Below are 26,473 nucleotides of genomic sequence, written 5' to 3'. Positions count from 1 at the left end.
CAGCCAGACCATAGTTTAGCAAAGGATCAGAGGACAATGCAGCTGGGGACAGCCCACTCTGGCAATGCTCCTGCAGACACTGTGCAGAGGAGTCCCAGGAGGGATATGAGACTCAGTACTGTAGGATTTTCCAACAGTGGGGCCTTGGGAGAGACTACAACATTGCCTCCCTTTGCAGAAATAAAATCTCAGTGTTATGACTACTGGGGTTTGGACAGAAGTATTTAAATATAAATGCTACATTTTTCTTGCTCAGTATGGAAAGAAGCTCTCTTTTTATAAATATATATATACACATCTGCTCATATATCTATGTATATCTCCAGATAGATTGATAAAAGCACAGGGACAGAGGGAACATGAAGCACAGCTGCTGGTTGGGTCTAGAAGCTGCACTGCCTGCCTGGCAGTGATGTGGTGCCTCTGCCATGAGGAGTCTTACTTGGTGCAGTCCAGGATCCCCGAGTAGGTGTCCTCATTGACCCCTCTCTGCAAGGACTGCAGCCGCGTTTTGATCACTGGGAGGAAAGAGAGGGGAGACACTGGTGAGCACTGGAGGAGCCACCCTGAGAGTAATGTCTTTGAAATGCTCAAAACAAAATTACCAAGAATACAGACCATTTTCATACATTTATCAAGGAAAACAAACCCATTCCTTTACAAATGGATAATAGAAACACAAAAACCCAACTCCTCCCTCCCTCACTGTGATCAAGGTTTCAAAAGCTGACTGAAGCTTTAAACCTTCCAAATTCAGATATGTCTCTGCAAAGTGGAAACTTATTTTCAAATGCTTATCTCCTTCAGGAAGAGGTATCTAAAACACACAATTCTGCTCCTACATTTCTTCACACCTTGGAGCATGTGCAGTGTTGGGGAGGGAGCAGTTACTTTCTGCTGTTTTTCACAGGAGGGAAACCAAGGTGGTATTTAAGGCAGATGCTGTGGAGCAGGAGAAAAGGCCACAGATCTGAGGCTTCCACTGTTTGTCCCAGACAATTTTAAGTCCACTTAGTCTGCATATTATCGCTCCACATGGAAATGAGAATTTCCTGCCAAGAATATCTGAAATGAATGACACTCTCTTCCTGACATACCTAGTAAGTACTGCAAAACTCTGTGTAAGCTGTGGCCAAAGTTGTAGCACAGCTGAACTCACACCATCAGAGCTGGAGGCAGCGGAGCTGTCCCCTTCTGTATGCTCATGCTGCAAAAAGGCTGGCACAGTCACCCTCCTCCTCACCTGGCCCAGCCTGGGCCTCTGAGTCCTGTCACTTGGCACCAGGCCACCAGCACAGGCTGCTCAGGACTCACCATCACAAGGATTGACAGCCACTGCAGCCGTACTGCCAGCCACACATCCAGAGAGGAAGGACACGTAGAACGGAGCCTTGACATTGGGATCTTTCTGGCCCAGCTTGTTCAGGTTTGCAAACAGCGGGAAGTAAACAATGGAGAATGGGACATCCCTGCAGTGGGGCAGGAAAAAAGGAAGAAAGAACAAGGATGAATGAAGTCAGCATGGTAAACCAACAAACTGAGCAAAGGAAGGGCTGCAAGCATCACACATTGGCAGCACAGCCATGAGCTGAAACTCAAGTGGGGCAAAAGTGACTGCACAAAGGAGAACAGGACCATGGGAAGCATTGCAGCCCTCTAGGATCAGTGGGCTCCCCCTTTTCTTCAACACTTAAACCAAAGACACCAGCACATTCAGAGGCCAATTGTTTTGACCACTTTTGTTTATTATGAGAGGTTCCATCCTGCCCTCCATCACCCTGGGTGCTGCTTTAGCTCTACCTTTGTTAAAGCTAGAGGACAGTGACACTGTGAAAGCCCAGGCAAAGAGTGCCAGAGCAGACACCGGTCCTTGCATCCAAGGTGCTCTGTGGCCCAGCTCCCACTGCACACCCTGGGGTCTCAGGCTGATGGTTTCACCTTGCCAGCTCACAAGGATTTCTGTACAGTGTGAAAATACAGACCGTGGGGCAGACAAAAACCTTTCACAGAAAGCAGCAGGATTAAATCTTCCAGGAATAAAAAGATATCCTCCCTCACTTCTCCAACCTTCCTTTCTTTAATGTACAAAACTTGTGCATGGAAAACTAACCCAAGGAAGCCCACACCCGCTGAAGGCAATGCCTCCTCTGCAGGCTCATCCCCGGGATGGGTGGTGCCTTGGGCCCCAGACTGGGAACGCGGAGCCCCGTGCTCTAGCCCCAGCCGTCCTACCTTAGCAGCGTGGCTCCCAGGCCCTTGTAGAGTCCGGCGATGCCTTTGCTCCGCAGCAGCTCCCTGGTTATCTGGGTGGCCGTGGGGCGCCGTTCCACGGCCGGCTCGGCCGCCGCCGCCGCGGGCAAGGAGGAGAGCTGGGCCTGCGCCGCCATGAGCTTCTTCTGTGCCTCTGGGGAGCAGAGCGCCGGCACCGGTCTGCAGGGGCCCCGCCGCAGCCTCCTGCCGCCCGGTGCCTGCCACACGGAGCCACGGGGCAGCACAAGGCGCGGACCAAGGCAAGGCAGGTGCCCTGCAAGCTCTTCCCCCCGTCTACCCACGTCCCTCAGCCCGTCGCAGTCTGGCAGCGCTGCCACAGCGCAAGGCTGGCTCTTGGCTGCGCTCTCCCAGCTGCTGGTTTGCCGAGCCTGTCACACAGCGTCCCTGCAGTGCAGGAACAGGAGCTGCTGTGGGCAGGCAGGGGACAGTCCCTGCTTCCAGCTGTGGCACTGAGCTGCCAGTACAACAAACAAGATGCTCATAAACGAGACCGCTTCCCAAGTTCTGTTCTTTGACTCCCTCCCCTGAAAGCAATCATTAACCTGGGGAGTTTCTCGGTCATGTTTATAAACACACCCTGGTTTCTCAGTCACGTTTATAAACACACACATCCTGGTTTCTCCCACTTTTCCAACTGACGCACTTCGGCCCTTTGGCCAGAAGATGGAGCGCACTTCACTCTGTAAGCAATGCCGGCACACCAAGCTCTGCTGCCACACAGAGAACAGGCTGTTCACAGCATCGGAAACCTCTCCTGAACCCTCAAACCACGGCTTAAATCCTTCCAACATTTTAAAATAATACGCACAAAGAGGATAAGGTCTGCAGTAAAACCAGTGAAGAGAGAAAAGAAAAAGTAAATCCGTGATTACTCAGGAATGCCACATCAAATGAGAGATTAAAGGACAAATTGGCCCGTTTTCCAGGAAGGGCCATAGAGATGGCATCTAACAGTGCCATGCAGGGCTCCTGGGAAGCGAGGCTGTAGCCCAGACTGACCTCTGGAAGAGACTAAGGAAAGAGCAAGCAGCTCTTTCCCCGGAGTCTCCATGCCAGAGTCTGGTCTCTGTTCTCACCAGAAACACTCCAGTGTTTCAGCCAAAAGGCTCACACTCCCTCCTGCTTCTGCCTGCCAGCTCATGCCCACAGTCCCAAGAGCCTGATCCCAAATCTCATTCAAATTCAGTGCTCTGGGAGAATTTTATTTACTGTTTCAACCAAGACAACTGCTGTTTTTGTCAGGGAGAAAAAAAGAGTACAAGGGGAGACAAGTCATCTGAAAATAACACATCCCCTTGGGAAGCTGTTAGGGAGGTGCTACAGGGGGGCAGAACAGAGAAAAAACAGACATCAGAAAACATGGAGATGGAGGAAGCAGCACAGGAAAGGCACTGGAGGATGTTAATCCCTTCTTAGGTGCACAGGATCTACCAGGTTTGAGTCACCCACAAGCTGACCACCCAGTCATCTCTCCTGTCTCTCCATCCACCAACAGCATTTGCTGTTTTGCTTGCCAGGCCTATTGCTCTGAGCAAAAAACCCACCACCTTTTGTAACTGCAAGGGCCCCTGCAAAGCCAGCTGAGCAAAGTGTGGGGGGAAGTAAGCTGGGAAGAGGAGGAGAAACTTCTGCTGCATCTGTGGTATCTCTGACGTGGGAGAGCAGGGGGAGGGAAAAGGGTTTTCTCCTCTCATCCTCTCAGCTCCACCCTGAAAGCCCAGTCCCAGCTCCTTCCCCTCTCCCTGCTGAGGGCACAGGGAAGAACAAGTGCACGTACCAATGCGTCCTGCGTCCTGCAGCTGGATTTTGAGCATCTCCATGGGAGTGGTGACAATCACCTGGCAGGTACCTGCACCACAGCCTGCCAGCATCTCCCTCAGCAGTGTCAGCTTTTTCCTGCCCAAAGAAAAGAGAGAGTCCATCAGAGGAGGTGGCCTGGAATAACACTTGGGCAGCTGGGTACAAAGCTTGGGGCACACCTCTGACCCTGGGGGTTACAGGAAAGGCAGCCAAGGGGCAGCAGAACCTGCCAGGCCTCACAGCTCAGCACAGCCCTGGCTTGGCATCTCTGCCAGCACCACCTGACCTGCAGAACAGACTCATTTTGTCCCCAGAAACAGAACATTCAGAAAAGCCACGAGCCCCATCAGAACAGCCCCAGACAGGAGCACAGAGCCCCCTCCACCCACAGCCAGAGCACTGCAGCTCTCTTCCAGCCTGATGGGGCCCCTGGTCAGGGCACAGCTTTCAGAAAGGGTATCACTTCAGAGGGCAGCAGAGGACCTGAGCATTAAGGGGGATAAGCAGCTTTCCTCCTGCCAGCCTAGTCCTTTAAAAATTGTCAACAAACACAGACCACAGGACAAGGAGCAAGGAGGGAAAATATTCCACTTGCTGCTTTGGAGTTCTCTGAGAAAAGCAAAGTAAATAAACAGTGAATATGAATCAGGGAGGCAGTTCCTCTGTGTTAGGAGCTGTTTCATGTTACCAGATTTTCCAAACCTGAACAAATAGCCTTTGCACTAAACTGGTCCTCCCTGAGAGACAAGGGATGGGATGGACCTCCAGCAGTGAAGATTTGTGCATTGTTTGCACTACAGAGCAGGGACTATCAGCAACATGTTCTCAGTTAAGACTAAAAAAAGGAACTCAGGATGTAAAACCTCATAAAATTTTCAGAAAGTGGTATGTTTTTGCCCTGTAAAAAAACCTCATGCCTTGGCACCAGAAAACACAGACTTGATTAAAAAGTACACCTGACCTGCTCTTTTCTATAAGGGTTTAAAAAAGAAGTGTGTATAAACCCCACAGCCAGAGAGAAACAGCCTCCTCTTTTTTCTGTTTTAAATGCAAGTACCATTTTTACCTCCCCCAGCCCTGCTCTGCAGCAATACCTCATCTTAACCGGCTCAGGGCACATCCCCACACTGTGGAAGAAGCAGTCCCACTGTGATATTCCCCATTCCCTTGCACAGCCCAGGCACACTCCCTTGCCAGGGGTTTCACAAGCACACCCACAGCACAGCTGTGGGGCAGTGAGCCAGCAAAGTGGTTTCATTGCCAGCCCTACAGGAAAGGGAGGGCAGATGCACAGTAATAATCCTGCTGGCCCACCACGTAAGCTGGGCTGATTTCTCCACCTCTCATCTTCTCTGGGGAGGATATGAGAGCAGGGGATTAAAGGCACAGAGCCACAACAGAGATTACCAGTGACTAAATATAGAGCTCTCCTATAAGGCTGAAAGAAGGAATATTTCAGTCTCCCCTTTCCAAATTTCCCCACAGATAAAGAGCTGCAAAGAACAGTCCCACAGAGTTACCCACACTGGTGCTGAAGCGTGCACAGCAGGCTTTCCTGGAGGTGTGGGGGGACTAGGGTGTGCAAATCCAGAGGTTCCCACTGCTACTGCCACTTGGAGGTGGCCAACTTGTGCCTTTTGGGTGGCCTGAAGCACAGCACCAGTCTCTGAGTGGCTCGATACAGGCAGCAAGGCTGCACAATCCCCAGCCTGGCTGTGGGAGGGAGCAAACCACCCAAAGGAGCTGGCTGCCAGAATCTCTCTTTGGCACTGCAGAGCATCTCCCACTTTAGCAAGAGCCCTGGAGCATCCCTGGAGTACATATTTTCTGGCTTTCATCCAGGGTGACTGCTTTGATAACCAGTTCAAAAAGATCAGGAAGATTTGGCCTACATATTCATCTTGGACCATTATCCCAGCCAACTAAAGTCAGCCATGACTTGACTGAACTCCATGGAGCTATGCCAGTATGGCCCAAGGAAGGATTTACACATGTGGGTGTATTTTAGAAAAGTCAAACAGGTACATCAAAAGCATCTAGAACAAGGAGTTTCAGCTTTTGGTTCGCACATCCTGGGAATTGGGGAGAGTCCAAGAAAAGAAGTAGCTTAAGATAAGCAAATCTTTTGACAGGAGGTTTAAAAGCTGCCATACAGGGGTCAAACTGCCTTTGCAAAACCTCACCAGTCTGCACATAAAAGGAAAGTGAAAACTGTTCATCTCTAGACAACAAAGGAGTTTAAATATTTAAGGCACCACTGGCCTTATCCTCAGTGGTTTAAAAAACAGCACATCTCAACTAACTTCAAAAGCTGCAACACCAGCAAAGATCTGGTCCTACAAATGCAGAAACCATCTTTTATCACAGCAAGAGAGTGTTAAATATAACATATACACAATAGCCTCAAACTCTGCACTGGCAGAAATCAGGTGTTCTACATTTTTTACTGACATAATTTGTGACAAGTCAAAAATGTCAAATGGGAAGGGGAGGAGATACATGCTTGATTTAAATTAGAGTTTCAAACTAGAGCTGAAAATAAAGTCTAAAAAGAGCAACTAAAGGTTTATGGAAGGCTTTTGGGGAGCAATCAGTTCAAAGTTAGGATCTCTGAGAGCATTGATATATTGATGTCACATGGGAGTAGTGTGGGATTTTTTCAAGTTTCTCAGAATCTTGACTATGTGGGAATTTACTGTGTTTGGGCAGGGACCAGAACCAGCCATTCCGGAATCAGGATGACAACATTTCCAGAGAGGAAATATCTGAGCTAAAGAAACATGCATCCAAAGCAATCCATTTCTATTTCCTACCCAAAAGGCTCCTGTCCCCATGTTGGACATCACCTTTCTCACTCATAAAATAACCTCTGCCCTGTCTGTCGGCCCAGGAGGTTGCAGAAAGCTCCCCAGGAGTTTCAAAGCAGACAGAGCCAGTTCCTTTCAAACAATTTAAATAGTGGGTCTTTGATATGGATTAGAAGACCAGCACAACAGGAGTTGTCCTTCCAAGGAAGAGCACCTTCTCTGCCACAGTCACAGGGAATGTGAACACAAACTGTCCTTTAATCCAACCCCTGATTTTCCAAGGGGGAACCAGCTATTGCAACTGCACTTCAGAAGAGCTGGGACTATGATGCTGGAAATGTAAAAGCAAAACAGTTCCCACTACAAGCTCCCTCTCACTTCTAGTGCCAGCTCAAAAATGCCTCAGACAAGCCAAATAAAGTACTGATGTGAAACAGATACATCTCAAAGTAACACTGCCAGATTAAATGTTGATCTGGAAGTCATTATTCCAGGAATGTGCAGGAGCTCTGTGTTGCATGTTTGGACTAAGTCAAGAGGAGGCTGACTCTGTACCTGCATCAGGTTTGCCCTGGCAGGAAATTCCAAGTGTTTTGTTCCAATGTGAACATTTGTGGAAGTGAACAATGGACAGGGTAACACGACTGAGCATGTTGAACACAGACATAACCCACGTTTCATCCCAAGACATGTGCCTGGAATGATGACAAGGACAATGCTCCTCCCATGGGTGCTTTCTGTGATTAAACAGCACATCTCTATCTTCCTCCAGATGAACAGCTGAAAGTGCATTTACTTTTTGGCTGACCTTTGATGTCAACAGCTTCAACCCACTGCAACTGCCTGGCCTCTGTGTACTAAATAAAAGAGCTCTCCCCACACAGCTATTCCTGGATTGGCACAGTGACATTATCAGCTCCTGTCTCCTTCTCAAGGGGAAGGGAGAGATTTCCCCACTTCCAAGTCTCAGTGAGTTAAAAAGAAGTGTCTGAGTATCCTGTGGATAACTGCAGGAGAGGCTGCCTGGGCACACAAGTGCCAAGACCAAGGACAGTGTGTGCAGGGTGCTAAAACAGCTCAGCACCAGGGCTAGCAGCAGCACTCCTTCTTCCTAAATGGAGAGCCTCACTTTACAGCCTGACTAAGAGTATTCTGCAGCTCAAGGATCATCCAAGCCATGCAATTGATACTTAAACTCATGCCACAGAAGAGACGGTCCAAGTATTCTAGGAGAGCCTGAAAGAAAGCAGATGGAAAGTGCCCTGGGGAGATGTATCAGCTGGGAAGGCAATGAACAACAAGCCCCAGTCTCCACAACTGCGTAAGACTGAAGGAAAAATACCTTGCTTGTCCCGGGATTACCAGCTGGCTATTTCTCTTCCCTATGCAAAGATACAAGACAAGAGGAAGCAGAATAGAAGAAAATTTGCTAGCATCAGCAGAGGCAGAATTAAGTCTGTCATGCTGGTCTTCCTAGGAATCCAAGCTGCTAAGACAGCAGATTGCCAGCCTTTGCTTCAGAACAGCAAACAAAATAAAGGTCAAGATTAAAGAGGACAGGATAAGTAAGGGAACAACACCTTGGAGAAGAGCAGCAGGAAACTCTTCCAGGGACACTGGGAAGTTTTTATGAGCAACAAATTGCTTATGTAAGAAGGCATGAGACACTTTTTACTGCAGCCAAGGCAGAATATTTAACCAAGAACCTGAAAAATGAACAAAACTTGGCAAACACATGCCCAACAAAACAGCTATCTGGCACTCCACACTTTGGAGATAAACACAAAATCTTGTAGGACATTTTAAAGGAACTGGTTTTATGAAGTGTTTAACATCCAGATTCAAAGAGAATATAAGAAGCAGGCAATATTTAAATCAATCAAAGAGGCCTCAAACATTGAGCACCCAATAATCAATGATGTACTTTAAATGCTGGTTGCTATCAGTCTAAATTGCCTTCTCAGCTTCATAGCCAAGCACTTCACTTAGCCCTGGTGACTTCTCACATCCTCTGCTCTGGACAATGAAGCCACTCCTATTTTAACAACAGCCATGAGACTGAGTCTCTCAACACATGCAGCCTCAAAAAGCCAGAGTTAAAAAAATCCCCATCTGTTTCCAGCAGCCTGAAGACCTGGGGCTTCTCCTCTCTCCACATTCTGCCTTCCCCAGCCTAGTGAAAACTCTTCCCCACAGAGTGACACAGGAACAAAGGCCTGCCTGGAGACTCTTCTGTGGGCCATCTTCTTCTCCTGGGAACTGCAGAGGCTCTTAGGTCAAAATCATCACAGGAAATTACTTGACCCTTATCGCCTTTATCAATCATGGTCATGGGGTGCCCTTCAGGTTTTCAGCATCTTGGTCTCCTCCTCTCCTCCACAGCATAGCAAGCATGTTTTCAGCACCCACACAACTCACTCAGGCCTCCCTCATTCCTAAATGATCAGGACAGCTTGGAACGACCAACTCAGTTTTGTTTCTTGAGAAAACAAAAAAGCTGTAGCTCTAGGCTGTCATAATGGCCTTGACATCAAAATAGAAACTGGCAAAGAAATAGAAACTGGCAAAGAAGCAGAAATGACGTCCCCCAGCCTGTAAGCACACATGCTCCCTGCACCAAAAGGAGGGGAAAAGCATGGTACAGGCAGGAGTGCCTCCCTGAGTTAGCCTCAGGCTGGAGAGGGCTGCAGAACACACACCTGCACACACAGGCCTCAGAGAGCTGCACCAACAGGGGCATGAGATCCCTTGGGAGGACCTGCTGCCCCAGTGCTCTGCCCCCAGCAGTGTCCAAGAGCAGAGCCAGGGAAAAGGGAGTCTAGCACAAACCTGTAGTGATAACATCCCTAAAATACTCTTCCAGCAATGCGCAGTCAGGAGCTTCCTACACCACAGGTGCTGTTTTCAGTCTGGCCTTTCAAAAATAGGCTTTATGCCACTTTTTTATCCTAGCAGTTTAAAAGCAATTTCAACACTAAGTTTTTCAAAGGATAAAAATAAATACGTTAATGCACACTGAAAGCTGTTGTTTAACTTGAGGCTACTTTGAGTCATGCTGGATTTGCCACACTCTCTGTGGTCCACACATGCTTCCTCCTCTTGCACATTGAGGTCTATTTTAATACCACATATTTTAATCAGCAAATACTGGTAGAACATGCATATTTTATAAGAAAATTATTGCCAACTCGTGCAACATATTTCAAACAAGAAAAGTGCTAGATGCTTAGCACAAAGGCATTCAATATAAACAGGTCTAGAATACTTCTGCAGCTTTGAGTCAAAGAATCCTTTGGGATACTTGACCAAAGGGCACAGCATCTATGAAAATACACAGCAGACAGACTGGCTTGTGCAAAAAGGACTTTGATGGAGCTGAACCAAGATCTTGCTGATCCAGCCTTACATTGATCCTAACCCCCTCACTGTGCTTTGCCCAAAGTAACACCTTGACTCATGCAATTACACATCAAGAAATGAAACCACATTCATGTGCCAGGCAGCTCCAGACTTCACCTTTCTAACCCCAAGCTAGTTTGCTCTTCATAACTAGGCTTTGGCTGGAACTGTGAAATAGGTGGCCCAGCCTTGTGAGGAGCTAGCAGGTATGCACCCTGTTGCGTCCTGGGTAGGAGAGGCCTTTAAATTCCAGCACTGCTAATCCTGCCCCATCTTACCAAGGAAACTGGGGAGGATAGGACAGAAGCATCCCAAGGAAGAAAACTGAAAGATTCCACATTCATAGCCTGTACCAGCTACAGCAAACCTGCAAGGCATTTTTCTTCCCATCATATTTTGGGGTGACATTTCTAGGTAGAAATACCTTAAATCATCTATCACAGTAGTATCAAGGCTATGCCTCTCTGTCCAGCTCATGCTGGCTACCCTCAAGAGCACAGCTGACCAGATTTCACTCTCATCCAAGCCCCCCATGGTGATTAAATGAGATGAGTGACTCTGACTCCACATGCTGCCTAGCTCTTGTCACCTAACTGTGGCCCAACATCTCTTTTCTCTAAAAGAATTAAAATGCTCTGTGTTGAGACACAAAGACCTCCCACTACCTGGGTGGTATCATGCTCTAGGTCACTGTAGTGCCTGACCCATCAGTATGTAAGATTTAGGAGAACAGGGTGTCTTGCTCTTGGAAAAATTCTCTAGTTCCTTTATTCTGAATTAAGTGCAGCGTATCATCTATGTCATGTGTGCACCAGCCAGTGACTCAAAAGTCAAACTGGAAGAGGTCTGAGTGAAAACCTCAGCTGCTTGTGGAAACAGCTGCACCCCACTTACCCAAAGACCTGTTCAAAGCTGGACTCAGCACTGAGGCAGACACACACACTTGTCCTCTGAGGAAGCCTTTACCTCTCGTGGTGCAGGACAATGACTGACTGGCATGTCCCCTTTTAATGGCTGAAACATCACAGCAGTGATTGCTCTCCCAGAATGCCAAATACATTGCAATGCTAGCCTGATGTCTTCCATGGAACCATTTCCTTAGTGGCACTACAACGTGTAGTAGCTTTGGCACCTTTTTGGGCCTGTTCAAGCTACTAAGCCCCCAGTTTGTAGGTGGTGGCAAAGAGCTGTGCTGCTGTTTACTGCAGTACACCAAGGTGTGCTGGGCTGTCTGCTGCAGGGATGAGACACACCACTTGGTAGAGGACATCAATACCTCCCACTGTCTGAGCAGAGCACAGAAGAGACACTATTCAAAGACTTGAGTCAGAAAATCACGAAGAGCTGTGAGCCGATGAGTCACACAGACATATGTTAGCTGCTACTTTAAAGGACTCCAGAACAAAAGAAAAAAAAAAAGAAAAAGAAAAGGTACAGGAAAAAAATGGATTCTCAATCTGTGTCAGTCCACAATCTCCACTAAAGTTGTTGAGACACTGATTTGCAGCAGCCAAGACTGACGTGATATGTTTTGGGAAGTTGTTAAGCCCAGTAATTGTGCTGGAGCTTTGCATTTTCACTGAGGCCCCACCTCATAACTGATGGGAATTGCTGGGATCATATCCCAAACAGGCTGTCATTTTAGCTACTGTCACTGAGGACTGGAGACAATGCCCTTGTCTGCCTCTGGGGAAAGGCCTCTCTCTGATGGGAGACACAACTATTTCCCATGCAATTTGGAAAACATCTTGGTGAAAGCAGCATTAAATATTCAAGATCCAGCTCCTCTCAACTGCTCCAGCTTATGCCTTTTCCTCACATTTAATTCACATGAACCAAACTCCACTTGCAAGCTGAACCGGTCATTTTATTCCTTCAACATTTATTTGAAGGTCAGCTGCTGCAAGTGCCCTTAGTCAATTCAGATTTACCACCCCTCTTAAAACAATTTTCAAGGTACAAAAAGAGAAGAGAGGTGCTAAGTTTAGGGTCTACAGAACTTGATCAACATTTATTTGAAGGTCAGCTGCTGCAAGTGCCCTTAGTCAATTCAGGTTTACCACCCCTCTAAAACTATTTTCAAGGTACAAAAGGAGAAGAGGGGTGCTAAGCTGGGGGTCTACAGAACTTGACTTGATACCTTTCCAAGCCAGAAGGAGCATAAGAGGATCCAATAGGATGCTGAGGACAAGAGTCCTCCCAGCAGCTGTTTGAGCAATGATCAGTGACATTGGGTTCCTCTAAAATACTTAGACTACACATTCTGGATCTGCTAACCTTGGCTTAAATCTGGGACTATTTTTAGAAGCTCGAATAAAGAGCAGTCATCCAGTGGAGTGCTTCATGCTTCCCATTTTAGACATTGCATCCTTAGCCTGAACGTAATCACCAGCTGAGCTGTTCAAGGTCAACTCATATTTCAGTCATTGCACTATCCCATTGCACCTTTTCCTGATGTCTCACCAGACGTGTTGCAAGAGTCGGTGTCTTTTAAGCTGACTGCAGAAGGTCAATTCCCTACTCACCCATCCTTGGAGAGGTGATGCCGGAAGAAGTCATTGGCTGCCAGTTTGATAGCCTTTTCTGGTGTCACTAGAGTCAGGTTCACTGCAGCCCCTGGGCAAGGAAGAGAGAAAAAGGCCATTGGATAATGAGAATAATGGAATTGTTAACTGGATCTTTCAGGAATGTAAGTTATGCACAAAACTACAGACAGAAGCAGGAGAGCTCCCAGTGCACCAGAGGGATTTATACAAAATACAAAACACCACTGAAAATTAACAAGTGTTTCTGCCTCCCAACACCTTGGGTTTGTGAAAACATCCCCAGATGTGTTTCTACTTCATTTGCCATATGTATTTTGTAATTTCTTCAGCTTCACTACTACCTCCCACCATGTATACATGCATCCTTGTCTCTCATCCAAGGATGCACTCCTATGAATTCAGAAGGATGTAGATCAAACGTTCAGAAAATGAGTACAAGATGGTTTAACAACTACTCCCAACTCCTTTGCAAATATTTTGTGATCCTGAGGAGCAAAAGACCCCCTGGCCCACCTCCTCAGTGGATCCCTTCCCTGCTTCCTCCCCAAAAAACACCTGAGCAGCTTGAATCCTAAGCAGCTCAGAAAAGGCAGAGCCATTGAAAGACCTGGAGGCTGGCTGAAGTCACCTGGCTCATCTGCACAGAACCAGCTCTAGACCAGCCCTTAGGGAAACGTGGCTTCCCCTGCGTGTCACCACTGGGTGTCACCCCCAGAACAGCCACCGCTGAAGTGGCTTTTTGCCCACCACAAGCTGCAGCACACAGAAATTCCCCTCTGAGCTCCATGGCAAGGCTTGCTGGGGGACCTGGGATGTAAACAAGCCTTGGCTCCCTGCATCCCCCACCCGCTGGAGTGCCCTTTTGTCAGGAGCACCAAACAGCAAATCCCTGTATTGTGCCTGTCACAATGAAAGGCCTGCATGGCCTGGCTGGCTGCTGTGGACCTGAACACTGGTATTAGTGCAACACAGTGGCTGGGAGCAGCTCTCAAGCTGCCCTGGGGGAATGGGGTGAGGGAAGGGCCAGTCACTTCCCAGCAGAGTGAGGTTTGCACCATTAGATTAACAGACCAGAACATTCTCCTCCATTTAAATCCCAAGGCTCAAAAAGTCCTCCAGTGGATATCCTAAGGCTCTCCTTACCTGCACTGAAATGTCCTGAGCTCCAAGCCCTCCAAAGGAGCTACACTTGAGACTGGTTAATGGCCTAGAACACCTTTGTAAGAACAAACACAAATGCAGGCATTTATGTTTGTCTTTGAGATTTAAACAATTTATCCCAAAGATTCATATTCCAAAGGGAAGCAGCCAGAGAAGCCTGTACCCCCACTAGGCTCCAAAGACCTGGTGGGGCTCAGTTTCAGGATCTTTGAACCCAAGTAGACAGGAGCTATAAGGGATAAACACACCTAAAGTCAGCTCAATCCTTTATTCCTTGGGATAGGCTCAGTTTCAGGATCTTTGAACCCAAGTAGACAGGAGCTATAAGGGCTAAACACACCTAGAGAAAGTCAGTTCAATCCTTTATTCCTTGGGATGGACTCCCCTCCCTTCAAGAATTGAAAGACATAAGTTTAGGGGACTTTCCTCTGATTAGGAAGCAAAGTCTCAATGGGACTTCTGGAACCACTACAACGGGGAGTGGGACACAGGAATCCTTGGCTCCACATCCTCTGCTCAGAAGACACACCTTCACCATTCAGAAAATTGCAGCAAAAAAAGACAGCCTTTGCTGCACAGGGCTGGGCAGCACAATATATCTTCTCCCCTTTCAACTCCCATGTTCAGGTTTTGCAGAAAACACAGAGTAGCACTGCCTCATAGCAAGCCAAAGCAATGCATTCATTCCACCCTTGTCATTTGTTTCATCCAACAAATGCCATCATCTTTCACAGTACACAAACCAACTCAGCAGGGAGCAGAGCAGGCCTCTCACACTTCTGGTTCTTTGCAAACTTTTAAGGGCACTGGTGATTGTGCTGCTTCGGTGTGATATTCTTCCAACACACCATGGCTCTTGCCATGGCTCTTGCACACAAAGAGAAGCCACACAGAAATGACCTTCACGCTCCACACCCACCTTTTAATGCCAATCATATCAGGATCTACAAAGCAAACCCACACAGCCTAATTTTAAGTGGAAGTGGCTACCCATGAAGTGTTTCCTCAAATGCCAAGTTGAAGACAACTTCAACGACACTCCCAATGGCTATGAAGTGTAACACCTGCACACTGACACAGCATGAATAACCCTTTCATTGGAAAAACAAGAAGAGAAAGGAAAAAAAGCATAAACCTGCTACTCTTAACAGCAGTGCAAAGGGTTCACTGAAAGAAAGCAAACAAACTCCAAACCATCAAGCAAGAAAGGTACACAAGAAGTACACTTCCACCCTCTGACCTCCTTCAGGGACCAAGAGGATTTCACAGAAGTTTCTCTTCAATTGCAAATAAAGCAGAAGGTAAAAACACGCAACATACACGAAAAAATTAATGAACCTGAGTTTTCTCCTACATCTTTGATATTTTCAGTAAAGCTGCTTAGCAGAGAATGGATAATCCCTGTCCTGAATAGTCCATAACAGCTTCAATTTACGGGAGGAGGAGATATTAGATACTCCAGCTGATGGCTGTATGCTTTCCACAGCATCTTCTTTTTGTAAAATCTCCTCAATTCTGCCCACACCAATGGGTACTTCCCTAACTAAAGCCAACCTTGGCCTACAGGCAATACTACATATACCACAAGCAAAGACAGACAAACAGAATGGAAAAATAAACAGGAATAATTTAAAAACCACAGCCTTTTGCAAATAAGTAATGAAGCACTACAAAGAACAAAATCAACCAGGGCAAATCTAGTTGTTTGCCAACTAAACTTGTAGGTGCCCTCTTCTCACCAAGCCTTGTTTTTTTATTAAAACACATTTCTCACAGGAGCCCTTATACACCACCAGCAGCCTACATAACAGGGGGATTGAGTCATCCCCAGTGCAGCACTGGGAGGTATTATTAGCAGAGGCCAGGGAAGGCTGCCACACTACTGCAGCTGAAGTGCAGCTACCCTCCAAATGTCACCAACAGCAAAGGCAACTTCCTCAGCCTGATCTGGGCCTTTGGCTTCTGCCAGCTTGGCTAAACACTTGGTCTGCAAACAGTCCTGGGATTGCTCAGAACATGTGCTGGGATCTTTAGGTGGCTTCTGCCTGGACTGCAGTAGGAAGCTGAGAGAGCATCTCCTCAAGATCCCCTATTACTGATGCCCATGGGGACCAGGAGCCCACAGGCACTATGGAGTCATTCACTTGGCATCATATTTAAAGGCAGCACACCATCAATTCCTTGAGAACAGACAGGGCTAGACAGCACCATCCAGTATCCAGGCACTGCTGCTATACAGATGCTATGGGAAAAAAACACGAGGTAACTCCTCTTCTTCCTGTCCCAAACAAATCCAATAATTCCTGTAAATTCTGGGGAAGAGCTTGAGAGAAATATTGGGATTGCCTTATACATCACACAGTTTGCTATGGGCTACTCATACAAAGCAAAGTCTGTTTGCCCACACAAATATCTTAAGAGGTGAGTTGCAGAAAAGCATCCTACAAACACAAGTGACTCTCCTGTCTGCGCTGAGGAGATTTGATTCGCACACGAAGAAGTTCTAAAGTCACACTACAGGAATGGCTGTGCCCAAACAAACCCTTTCTGTCCTCTGACAGAGGCCAAAGGATCTGCAGGGACAACTAACATGCTTGTGACTCTTCCATGGGGAGCAGCAGCTGCTACTTTAGCACATTAACATATAATCCTCCCAATTTCAGCTTAAAGCCTGCAAATAAGAGCTTGTGAGTCATTCAGCAAATTCTGCTGGGGAACTAGGACAGCTGGAGGCAGCAGAAACCAATCCCACCACCTGATTTCCCTCTTTCTCTGTCTGCAATGCTCAGATATCTTTTTACTTTCTTTCCAGAAAAGTACTCACACAATCTTCATAGATCTTGGACATATTTTACCCACCAACCCTCTCCCTGAGAGGGAGGGAAGGGCTGCTCATGTCAGCTCACAGAACCGAAGCACAGAGAGCAGGATTGCTGCTCTTGGGAGTACTCACATTTGCACCATGGCCATGCTGAAGTATCTAATTTTCGGGAAGGAGCTGGAGCTATTCAAAAAAGGCCTCACCAACCCAGCTTTTTAATAGTCAGAAGCAATTCAAGCAACTGTCAGCACCCTGAACAGAGTTAGAGACATGGACCAAGCTGACCAGACTTGGGAAAGGTTGGGAAAAGAAAGAGTATGCATAACCCTCTGCACCCTTCTGCTTGGGGATGACAAGTGGCCTGGAGATCCACATCCTTTCTACCACTCTAAGCCTTAAAGGACTAGGCTGTCTCTCCCAAAAGTCCTGATTCTCACAAAAACTCTTGGTCCTACAGTCTCTCCTGTAAGTTTCCCCAAACAGCTTCTTCCTTCTGCCTCCTGCCAAGCAGCCTGCCAGGGCACATTTACAGCCAAAGTTAACACAAGCTCAAAATCCTGACTAGGAACACAGCAGCAGCCAGATTCTGGAAAAAATCAAAGGGGAACACGTCACTGCTAGCACTGAAGATGGAGCTTGCCAGGGTTCCTTGAGGTTATTTGTCTTGCTGCCTGCTCCCAGGAAAGCTGATGCAAAGCAGCCAATCCACCCCTGCCATCCACCACACTCCCCTGAAACGCCCACCAGGAAGTTGGGCAAGAGTGAACACTGAACATCCAGTGCCTGCTCCTGGGCTGGCCAGCCACAATGCCTGTGTTTCCTTAGGAGCAGGGAAGAAGCAGCAAAAGACACTACACATGCCAAGAGCAAGGCGCCAGCATCTCTGGACTTCTGCTTGAAAAAACAAAGAGCAAGGACTCAACTTAATCACAGCAGCATAACTGTAATCAGGCTTTATCAGGGACTGAGTGCCACAAAGAATGCTATCTGAGCACCCCAGATAAAAACTGCATATGCAGGCAGGTGACTATCAGGACCAGAGCTCAGGGTCAATGAAGCCAGCTGGAGTGTGCTGCAAGCCAAAGAGGTATTCCATGTTTTCCTCTGCTACAAGTGAAGTCAGGATTTGGCCTGCTGGCCTCCTCTCCTAAAAATCTTTAAAAACTTACAGGGATTTTGTGTTTGAACTATAAAAAGCATAATGTCAGCTGAGGAACTCACTGCTGTAATAGACAGCCTGAGCCAAGGAGTCAAGAGATTTCTAGCAGGTCAGCACACAACAACCAACCAGCTGAAGCTCCACTCTGAGCCAACCTCTGATTTTCTTACCATCCCAAGGGAGTTTTTTTGAAGTGGAGGGCAGGTTATTTTAATTTTTTTTAATTGCAGCTTGTCTTAATGCTTGAACAAGGCACTTGGGCATGCTTGAGACAGCAGGCCTGACCATGCTGGTGGAAGGTTGTGACATAAATTCAATCATTAACCATAGAATTTCAAGAGCTGGTTTGCTACTACCCCTCTGTCAAAAGTTACCGTGCCCAAGCTGGGAAACATAACATACAGTCCTGAAATTAAGTCCAGCAGCTTCACTTAAACTGCCAGTAAAGATGAACTTAACTAAGTGGTAAGGTTGAACACCAAAACAGTCATGAGGAGGACTCAAGTCCTCAGTGGTAGGTATCTGAATAGACATCTGCATGGAAGAGTTTATTTTAGAAACAGCTGCACTGTTCAACCTCCTAGGATATTGCCAAGTTATTGCTTTATATGCCAGAGAACTGAGCTTTTCCTCCTACTTACGCACCAGTGCTTCCAACGCAAAAGCTGTGCTGTGCCTGAGTCAGCTGTACTTACCTCGGTACATGCCAAAGTAGCCTTCCGACCGAATTGTTTTAATGAGGCAGTCAGACCTGCAAACACAACAGAGGCAGATGAGCCACAGCACCTCAAAGGTGGCTGAGTGCAGAGAAAAACAAAGCAAATTTCTTGGAGTGGTTTCCATTTACATTCATAAAATGTAAAGGTTTCCATTTACATTCCCTCAGCTGAGATGGGAACCGCGTCAGCCTCTGAAGGTGCCGTTGTTGAGGCCTGAGCCCAATTTCAATCCCTAATTCACAGGGGCTTGGAAACCCCTGGCTCACCCCGCACACGCTGTCTGCTTTCTAGAAACACAAAAGGGAGAAGTGTCACTGCAAGGGCTGTTTATCCAGGGTCCCCTGTGGTAAATGCACACGAGGTGCTCTAACAAGCAGATCCCCATCTACACATTTTTAAATCTGTCTCTGGAAGGGAAATGAGAGGGGGTGAAACCCCCCATGCTGACTTGTTTGTCTTACTCTGTGAAATTCGACACGAAGCACACAAACATGAGATGACCTGAACACTCAGTCATCTGTGGCCTCCCACGCAGATTAAAGCATGCACTTTTAACACATCAGCTCCCACAGCAGGCAGCAAGCACTCAGGCTCTTGCCCTGAGGAGAGTGCGGCAGGGTACCGTGCTCCAAGGGGAAAACTGTCACCTTCCTTGTTGCACACACATTTACTACAAATGGCAAAACCCTGCAGAGCACTGAGCTCAAAGGCTTTTGAAGGCACAGACACACACATCCCTAGAAAATCCAAAGTCACACTTTAGGAAGGCTGCATAAGATTCCCTGGCAGAGTTTCCTTCTCTAGACAACAGCTGCATGAGGCTGGGATACTGCCTTTAGGATCTTTGGGAAGAGACAGGTACTTGCTCTAGCCGTAGAGGAGGGAGAGGTGCACATGCATGTATGTGTAATAATTTAAGGAATAAAAGGCTCTTTAAGCAGTAATAAGAGAAGTGTGGCTGATGAAAACACAAATACATTTTTAAGAGACTGGCAACACAAGGAGTAAATTTCTTCTCAGCTCTGCAGTAGTGCTGAGGTGGAAGAGAAGGAAATACAGAGCTCACTTGAGGGCTTTATGGCCATACCTGGGCAAAGACTGCTCTAGAGTTATTTGTGAAGAGCCCATCCTGCACTGCTACCAGTCATGGCAGAGTTTCCCCTTTGCTGGGACTCCCTGAATCCTCTGGCATCTCATCTTTCACACATTCCACTCCAGCCCCTGCAACTTGGACATAATCATCTCCTTCCAAACAGCCCCTCCAACTCATCTGCAAGGCCCAGAAATCTCAGTGCACCTTCCTCCTATCCCTCCCATCAAGTTCTCACACTGCAATGTTGGAGGCAACACATGTTCCCTGAGTCAGTGATGCTGCTTTGAACAAGCCACGGCAGGGAGAGGAGTGAGAAGAGCTGCTCCCCACCATATTCACACAGTCCTGCTGCATCAGGATAGAGCTTGCATGTCACTTAAAGCCCCTCAAACTGCAGCAGAACAAGATGCAGCCAAGGCCACATCCAGCTTTCTTCTCTCCCTGGAAAAAGGGAGCCAACAGCCAACTAAAATGATGCGAAAATGAAACCTCCACAATAAAATACCTGGGACAACACAGCCCAAAAGCCAAGCTCCCTCCCTCCCTCAGAAGTCCTCCAGTTTGTTTAAATCAAAAGGTTCCCCTGATCCCAAAGGTCTCTTGAGCCAAGCATAAGTAAGGCATGCTATCTTAAATTAAGAGAGCCAACATTTTAAAGGAACTTGCTGCCTTTCCTGGGTGTTCAGCAGACACCAGGTAATTGGTGTAATCAGGAAACCTAGTAGTGATGGGCACACAGCATTTCCAGAAAAATAAGCCACTGTAACAGGGGAAAGTTTCTTAGGAAAGCTCAGCCCTTCCTGTTCTTAGAAGGAGCCAGTTCAAATACACAGGGTGAATCTTATGTATTCCTTAACAGCTCCTCATCTCACAGCAGTTCCTGGCTATGGAGCTGACTTGCACTTGACTGCTGGAGGTTAAAAGCCTCTCACCTACCGAGCTCCCTTCCAGGCATGAGACATCCTGGCATGCATTCCCAAGGGGTGCCTACAAGTTCTTCAACCCACCTGCCTAAACTCCTCCTGCTGTCAGATCACAAGGATAAGTGATCCTCAGGGAGGAGAAGCAATCTACAGAGGAGCAGGACACAACAAAAGGGGACACAAAGCAATATGGGCGGCCACATCCTGCCAACAAGCCAGGGCACACTGACAGTGCAGGGAGCACAGGAACTATCAAGGGAAGCACCAGAGCCTACAGCCTGAGCTCATGTCATCAGCTAGAGCAAGGAGGCACAGAGACTAAAGCCATCAGCACAGAGAGCACCTCCTTCTCCTTCCTATTCCCGCTCTGTCTCAAATTCTCCTGAGCACGAAAGAGGAATAGATGGTGTGGAGGAGCAGGGAACAGGCTACACTAGCTGTAAACAAAGTGGTAGGAGGACAGGATATACCTCACCAGTCCCAGTCCCTTCTTCCCCTCATTATCACAAATTTTTCGGAAAACTAAAGCCTCTCTCTGGTTTCCAGGATAAAGCATCTTGTGCACAGCAGATATGCAGCCCTAAGCACTTGACACAAACTCCAAGTGAATTTGGTGGGCTGGATACACTCTGTTCTTCTTTTCCTCCAGGTGCAGTACCTGGGTTTTTTTGGACACCGGACTGTTGGTCTAACTATAGCATGTGTTAGCCTGTGATCCTTCAAAAGGTCCACATGCAATGCTCTAGACTGGGAATGAGCAACTGCTTCCTCTTTTTAAAACTGACACAGCAAAGGAAGGATCTCCAGTATCAGAGCAATGGAAACAGAACAGAGGCAGAAATTCCCTCGGGCACCTGAACAGCTCAGCAGACTCCTTGTGCTCAGGATCAGGTGATCAGCATTCCTTGTGTTTTGGTTCTGAGCCCTGGAAGCAGTGAACACGCTGCTCCCAAGCAAGGGATGCAAACAGATGTGCCCTCTGCAGAGGACTTCTCTGCTCAGCTCAGCAGCCTCAAGAGCTGCTCTATTTGCTTTATCTGCTCTAGCACAGCTTGGCTCCAGCCTGTCCCCTGGCTTTCCTGAGGACAGCCCATTCCTGGAGATGCTGAGCTCACCTGACAGAGGTAACCAAGAGGAAGGGCTCCCGTGGAAAGCCCCGAGGGATGGTGCCCCTGTGGGCAGTACTCACAGGCTGCTGTACATCCGCTGACCATTCTGCTGGTTCTGCAGGCGAGTTTTTGCCAGGTCAATGGGAAATACACAGGTGACCCCGATCAGCCCAGCTATCCCTCCATTGATCAGCTTGGCAGGTAAACTGTAAGGGGATGAGAGAGAGAGAAACAGATGTCTTAGCACTGGGTAATATCAGGGAAGGGAAAGAGGAAAGAGCTGAGCTCTCTTGCGTGACCAGAGTTAATGCATCGCTGTGAGACAAGGCTGTCAGTACATGGAAGCTCTTCCACAAAGCAAAGCTTGATTCCTGCTGTGTATGTGGAGAGGCAGAGAAAGCAGCACATACCATCAGCACAAACCACTGATGAGTGGAGTTGAGCCAAACACCTAACCCACACATTACTAGGAGCAGGAAAAAATCCTGTTGCCCAGGACCCAGGGATTTCTGTTGTCCCTAGAGGAGAAAAGACTGAGTGTTGGACCATCTACCACGTGGACAGCCCTCAGTTAGGCCTGATGGCATCCGAGCCAGCAGGTTTACTGACAAACCCTTTCCTGCAGCACAATCAGACCCGCAGCTAATGAGAGGTTCGTGATACATCAGCTGCTACCATCATGTGGGAATGGGCCAGCAGAAGCACCCAGCTGGCAGCCACAGAGCAGATGGCTGCAGCCATGGGAAACTGCTTCCAGACCCATCTCCTAGGGCCAGGGGAACACACACAAAGCAGCAGCCTGGCAAAACTACCGGGCTGGCAGCCTGCATGGCTGCAGATGTGGAGACGTGAGCTCATACCTCTGGGGGAAATCAAAACCTGGCTCACTGCACGTGCTCCCAAAGCAAGGGGCTTTTCCCACTCCCCTTTGTGTTCCCACAGAGAATTCCTGCAAGTGGCACTGAGCGAAAGCCACATCAGCTAAACATCGGTTCCCAGCAAATTCAATTAAGAAAAATGTCCTGCACTTACATGCTCAATAAACCACTGCACACAGAGACAAAGAAAGCCTGTTTGAGTCAGCTCCCTCCAATAAAGCACAGGATATGGCTCCCTGAACAGAGGATGTATCAGATATTAAGCTGGTGGCTGACAGCAGTCCCAGACTGCAGCTGGGTGAGCCTGCAAGGCCTATCCTCCCACCAGGGAACTGACACACTGCCTTCCATGGCGGTGACATGCTGCTCTGGATGGGGGACAGACTGCATTACCCTCTGGAAGCAGCAGTGCTGACGCTGGCCAAAGCATGGTGGGGTGAAGCCCTGCCAACATCTTCCCCCCAACAGCACTCCAGAGCACTCTGCATCAAGGGGCAAACGCAGAGAGATCAATAAGCAGCCATGCTTGAGGGAAAGGTTGGATATGGAGACTCAAGGTTTCAACTTGAAGGGTCCCTGAGGGAAGCAGACAAATGAGGGATGGAAAAAATACAAAAAATTTTGTCCACAAAGGCTAAGCATGATCTTGACACCTCAGGACTGACATACCTTGACACACTCCTTTCAGCCTCTGCTGTCCTGCATTCAAAGCTTCTTCCTCCTCAACACCTGCCAATATAACACACACACAGCCCTAGGGCTGGCACAGCTGGAAGAAGAGGTGCCAAGGACTGCAGACAGATCTGAGCTCAGCCTACAGCTCCAAACTAGACAGGGCTGACTGAGATTAAATCAGCACAGCACTTCAGGAAGGCAGGCCCAAATCAGTACCCAAGCTCAGTGCAGAGCCAGGCTTTCAGACCTCACCAGCTCCACACTGCTGCCTCAGGGATCTTTGTGCCACAGTCTGAGAACTGAATAGATTTGCCTGCAAACTCCTACACTCAACTTGTTCTCAGGACATGGGAAAATTTCAAACAGTAAGCTTCACGTCATTGTGCTCTCCTTATTTAACCCAGTTACACTGACAGAGGAGGTTAGAGACCAGATAAGTGTCCAAGGATGGAGACACCACGGAGAAGGAAGGTGTTTGAAGACAAGATCACCTCAGCCTCCCCAAATTCAGCTTTGAAGTCACTGTTGGCAGGTCACAGACAGTGACCCCTTCCAGCCTCAGCACTGTCATCGCTTCTCTAAGTGTCCCTGCAACACCTGGGACAGGCAAGCACTTGCTTTTCTCAACCTGTCCAACTGTGAAATCATCCCAGGGTTTATACCAGGTGGGACTGAGACACAGACATAAAGGTCTTGCCTGCTGCTACTGTAAGTGCAAGAGATTCCCTAATTTCAGCCCAGACCTCAGCAGTAAAGGGGAATCATCTGATTACCCATCTTGATGGGCAAGCCAAAAATTTGAGGCTGCAGACAGTCTCTCCCTCTGCCTGTGGGAGAGAAACCCTTGCTCAATACTCCCATCACACCTGAATCTGACCATCCACATTTCCCCATCAACACTGCAGGGGGAAACTAGAAGGGATGGACACAGGGCAGTATGCAGCAAGACACCAAGTTCCACATGCACTGCAGAAATGCAGTGCCCTTGATCTCACTATGCAGCAAACCACTGCTGTTGATTTTAGTCTTTTGCTGTCAATCTTGTTCTATTAGGGGGTGACAGAAACAAATCTCCTTGGCTTGGCTGCCTGTGACCACTGCAGACATGTGGTCCCATCGACTGGATGAGCAAAGCAGGAGAGGTGAGGGATTTGAGGCACAGAGAAGAACACGAGACAAAGACCATTGCACCTGAATCAAAAGCTTTTTCCCCTGTGACTGAGTCATCCCACTTCACACATCAGTGCTTTCTGCTCTCTCAAGGGATAAGAATCCACTGTGCCTGGTCTCTCTGTCCTATTTAGCTTCTGCACAGCTACTGCCTCTCACTACCTACGTGTGCAGGGCTTAGTGAAATGGGGACAAACGCTGGCTAGCATGCAAATGAAGCCATTTGCTCAGTTCAATACAAGAAGGGATCCCAGTTCTCCTCTTCTAATGCTCCTCCTCTGCCCTTTTAACTAGTCCCTGTAGCCAGCAAGCTCCTGCTCACACTGCCAAGAGTACACTGGAGGAGCCAGGGCACATCTTGTAGGACACATCTCTGCTTCCTTCAAAATACCAAGCTTCAAACAACCACAGACGTCTGATCATTTTGCTTTGCTGAGGTTATCGGGAGCATAGACCTGCCAGGCCCCATGGAGGTGAATCTCAGCATGCCCTTCATGGGTGTGTTGGAAGAGTTCCAAGTGCTCTCCAAACTGGGTAGCGGATGATGGCCAAATCTAGGCACACAAACACTCTACAATGCTGTATTTTATCAGCACAGCTCAGGACTGTTTACATTTGCAGAAGACAGGCGTACAGGAAGATATCCTAATCATGGCAAATGCTAAGAAGGGGCAGCCCTCTTGCCCACAGCATTCAGGCACTGCCAAGTCCTGTCCCTCTGTCACCATGTTTCATTCACCCACTCACTCCACCTGTCCTGAGCTTGCAGCCTGGAAAAATAGATGTTAGAAAAGCAACATGAAAAACCCCACAGGAATCCCACAGCATGCAGGAGCCGCTTAGCTGGGGAACTTCACAAACAGTAGAAAGTTAAACCCATGGGGAGGACTATGCAATCCACCTGACACAGCTCTTAGGAAGCAAAGGATAGAACTGTGTCTACCCTTTCATTTCATGAATCCCAGTTCATTTCCAGGGAAGAAGACTCAAATCCAGTCTTTACCAGAACCAATACCCTTAAGTTTCCACTGTGCACGTAAGTGTCCTTAATCATTGTTGGTAGTTCATATTCCTGCTATCATTCAAGCCTTGACTGTCTGTAGAGTAAGGGCACAAGGCTGCACAATGCTATGTGGACTTTGTCATTACAAGTACTGCATCCTTGGCTGGTCAAGGACCTGGCTTTGCTCCCTTCATGCCAGTAGCTGAAGTCAGCAGGTCAGGGTGACCTTTGAAAGAAGAAACAAAAAGGAACAGATTCATGCAGGGTAGAAAGAAAAAGGCAATGAGAATAAAGAACTGAAGAAGCAGACATGTGACAACATGGCAGAGACACAAAATAAGAGAAGGTTCAAAAAAAGCAGGTAAGAAAGGAGAAGAGAAAGAATCAAAACTGTTTAAGGCTGGAAGAGATGATCAGATGATTTCCTCCAACCTCCTAGGTCCCAAACGAAAATAAGTTTGAAAGACTTTAAAAGAAAAACCTAAAGCACAATTTAAAAAAAATAAAAGTTACCTGATCTGTTTATCAGCCATTTAATTCAAACTTGATCTTGTTAAGAAATGAATCTGTTCCTTCCAATCGTTCTTTTTCAGTCACGTCTTTCTCACTTCAGTTTCTTCCTGGGAAAGGACAGAAAGACACCAAGAACACAAAGTTGAGACACTTACACTCTCCTTAAAGCTCAGAGGCTACTTGGCAGCAGGCTGTAGGGTTAGGACAGCTGAGGCACAAGTGACTTAACGGAGCACCTGATCTCCTCAAAGAGGAGACTGAGCTCCAGAGGGAGCCTTATAAACGTACGTCTGTAAATATAAATATACAAGGACAAATGGAGGGAAGAGTTGCCAGGTTCATCAGGTTCTAGCAGCACATGAGCATGAGAAAGGGCAGCAGCCAGGCAGGGCACAAGCTCTGCCCAGAAGCCAGGACAGCCATGTC

At 47.7% G+C, this 26,473-nt stretch overlaps 1 protein-coding gene across 3 annotated transcripts in view; it reads right to left on the bottom strand.

Annotated features, from left to right (window-relative positions):
• SLC25A22 (solute carrier family 25 member 22) overlaps nt 1-26,473 on the bottom strand; it is a 51,893-nt gene that overhangs the window by 2,624 nt on the left and 22,796 nt on the right. For all 3 annotated transcript variants that reach the window (XM_039728351.1, XM_039728350.1, XM_039728349.1), the window contains exons 2-9: nt 26,048-26,154; nt 21,889-22,014; nt 18,660-18,715; nt 12,803-12,893; nt 4,049-4,167; nt 2,233-2,404; nt 1,315-1,469; nt 443-518 (exon numbers count right to left, since the gene is read on the bottom strand). In XM_039728351.1, coding sequence (XP_039584285.1) covers nt 443-518; nt 1,315-1,469; nt 2,233-2,404; nt 4,049-4,167; nt 12,803-12,893; nt 18,660-18,715; nt 21,889-22,014; nt 26,048-26,067 — 815 coding nt within the window. In that variant the 5' untranslated portion in view covers nt 26,068-26,154. The remainder of the gene's footprint in view (nt 1-442; nt 519-1,314; nt 1,470-2,232; nt 2,405-4,048; nt 4,168-12,802; nt 12,894-18,659; nt 18,716-21,888; nt 22,015-26,047; nt 26,155-26,473) is intronic.

The sequence above is a fragment of the Passer montanus genome, unplaced genomic scaffold (genome assembly GCF_014805655.1).
Source record: "Passer montanus isolate IOZ18808 unplaced genomic scaffold, ASM1480565v1 scaffold65, whole genome shotgun sequence".
Classification (NCBI taxonomy): domain Eukaryota; kingdom Metazoa; phylum Chordata; class Aves; order Passeriformes; family Passeridae; genus Passer; species Passer montanus.
The sequence above is the reverse complement of the archived record's forward strand: the minus strand, read 5'-3'. Positions and strand labels throughout refer to the sequence as shown.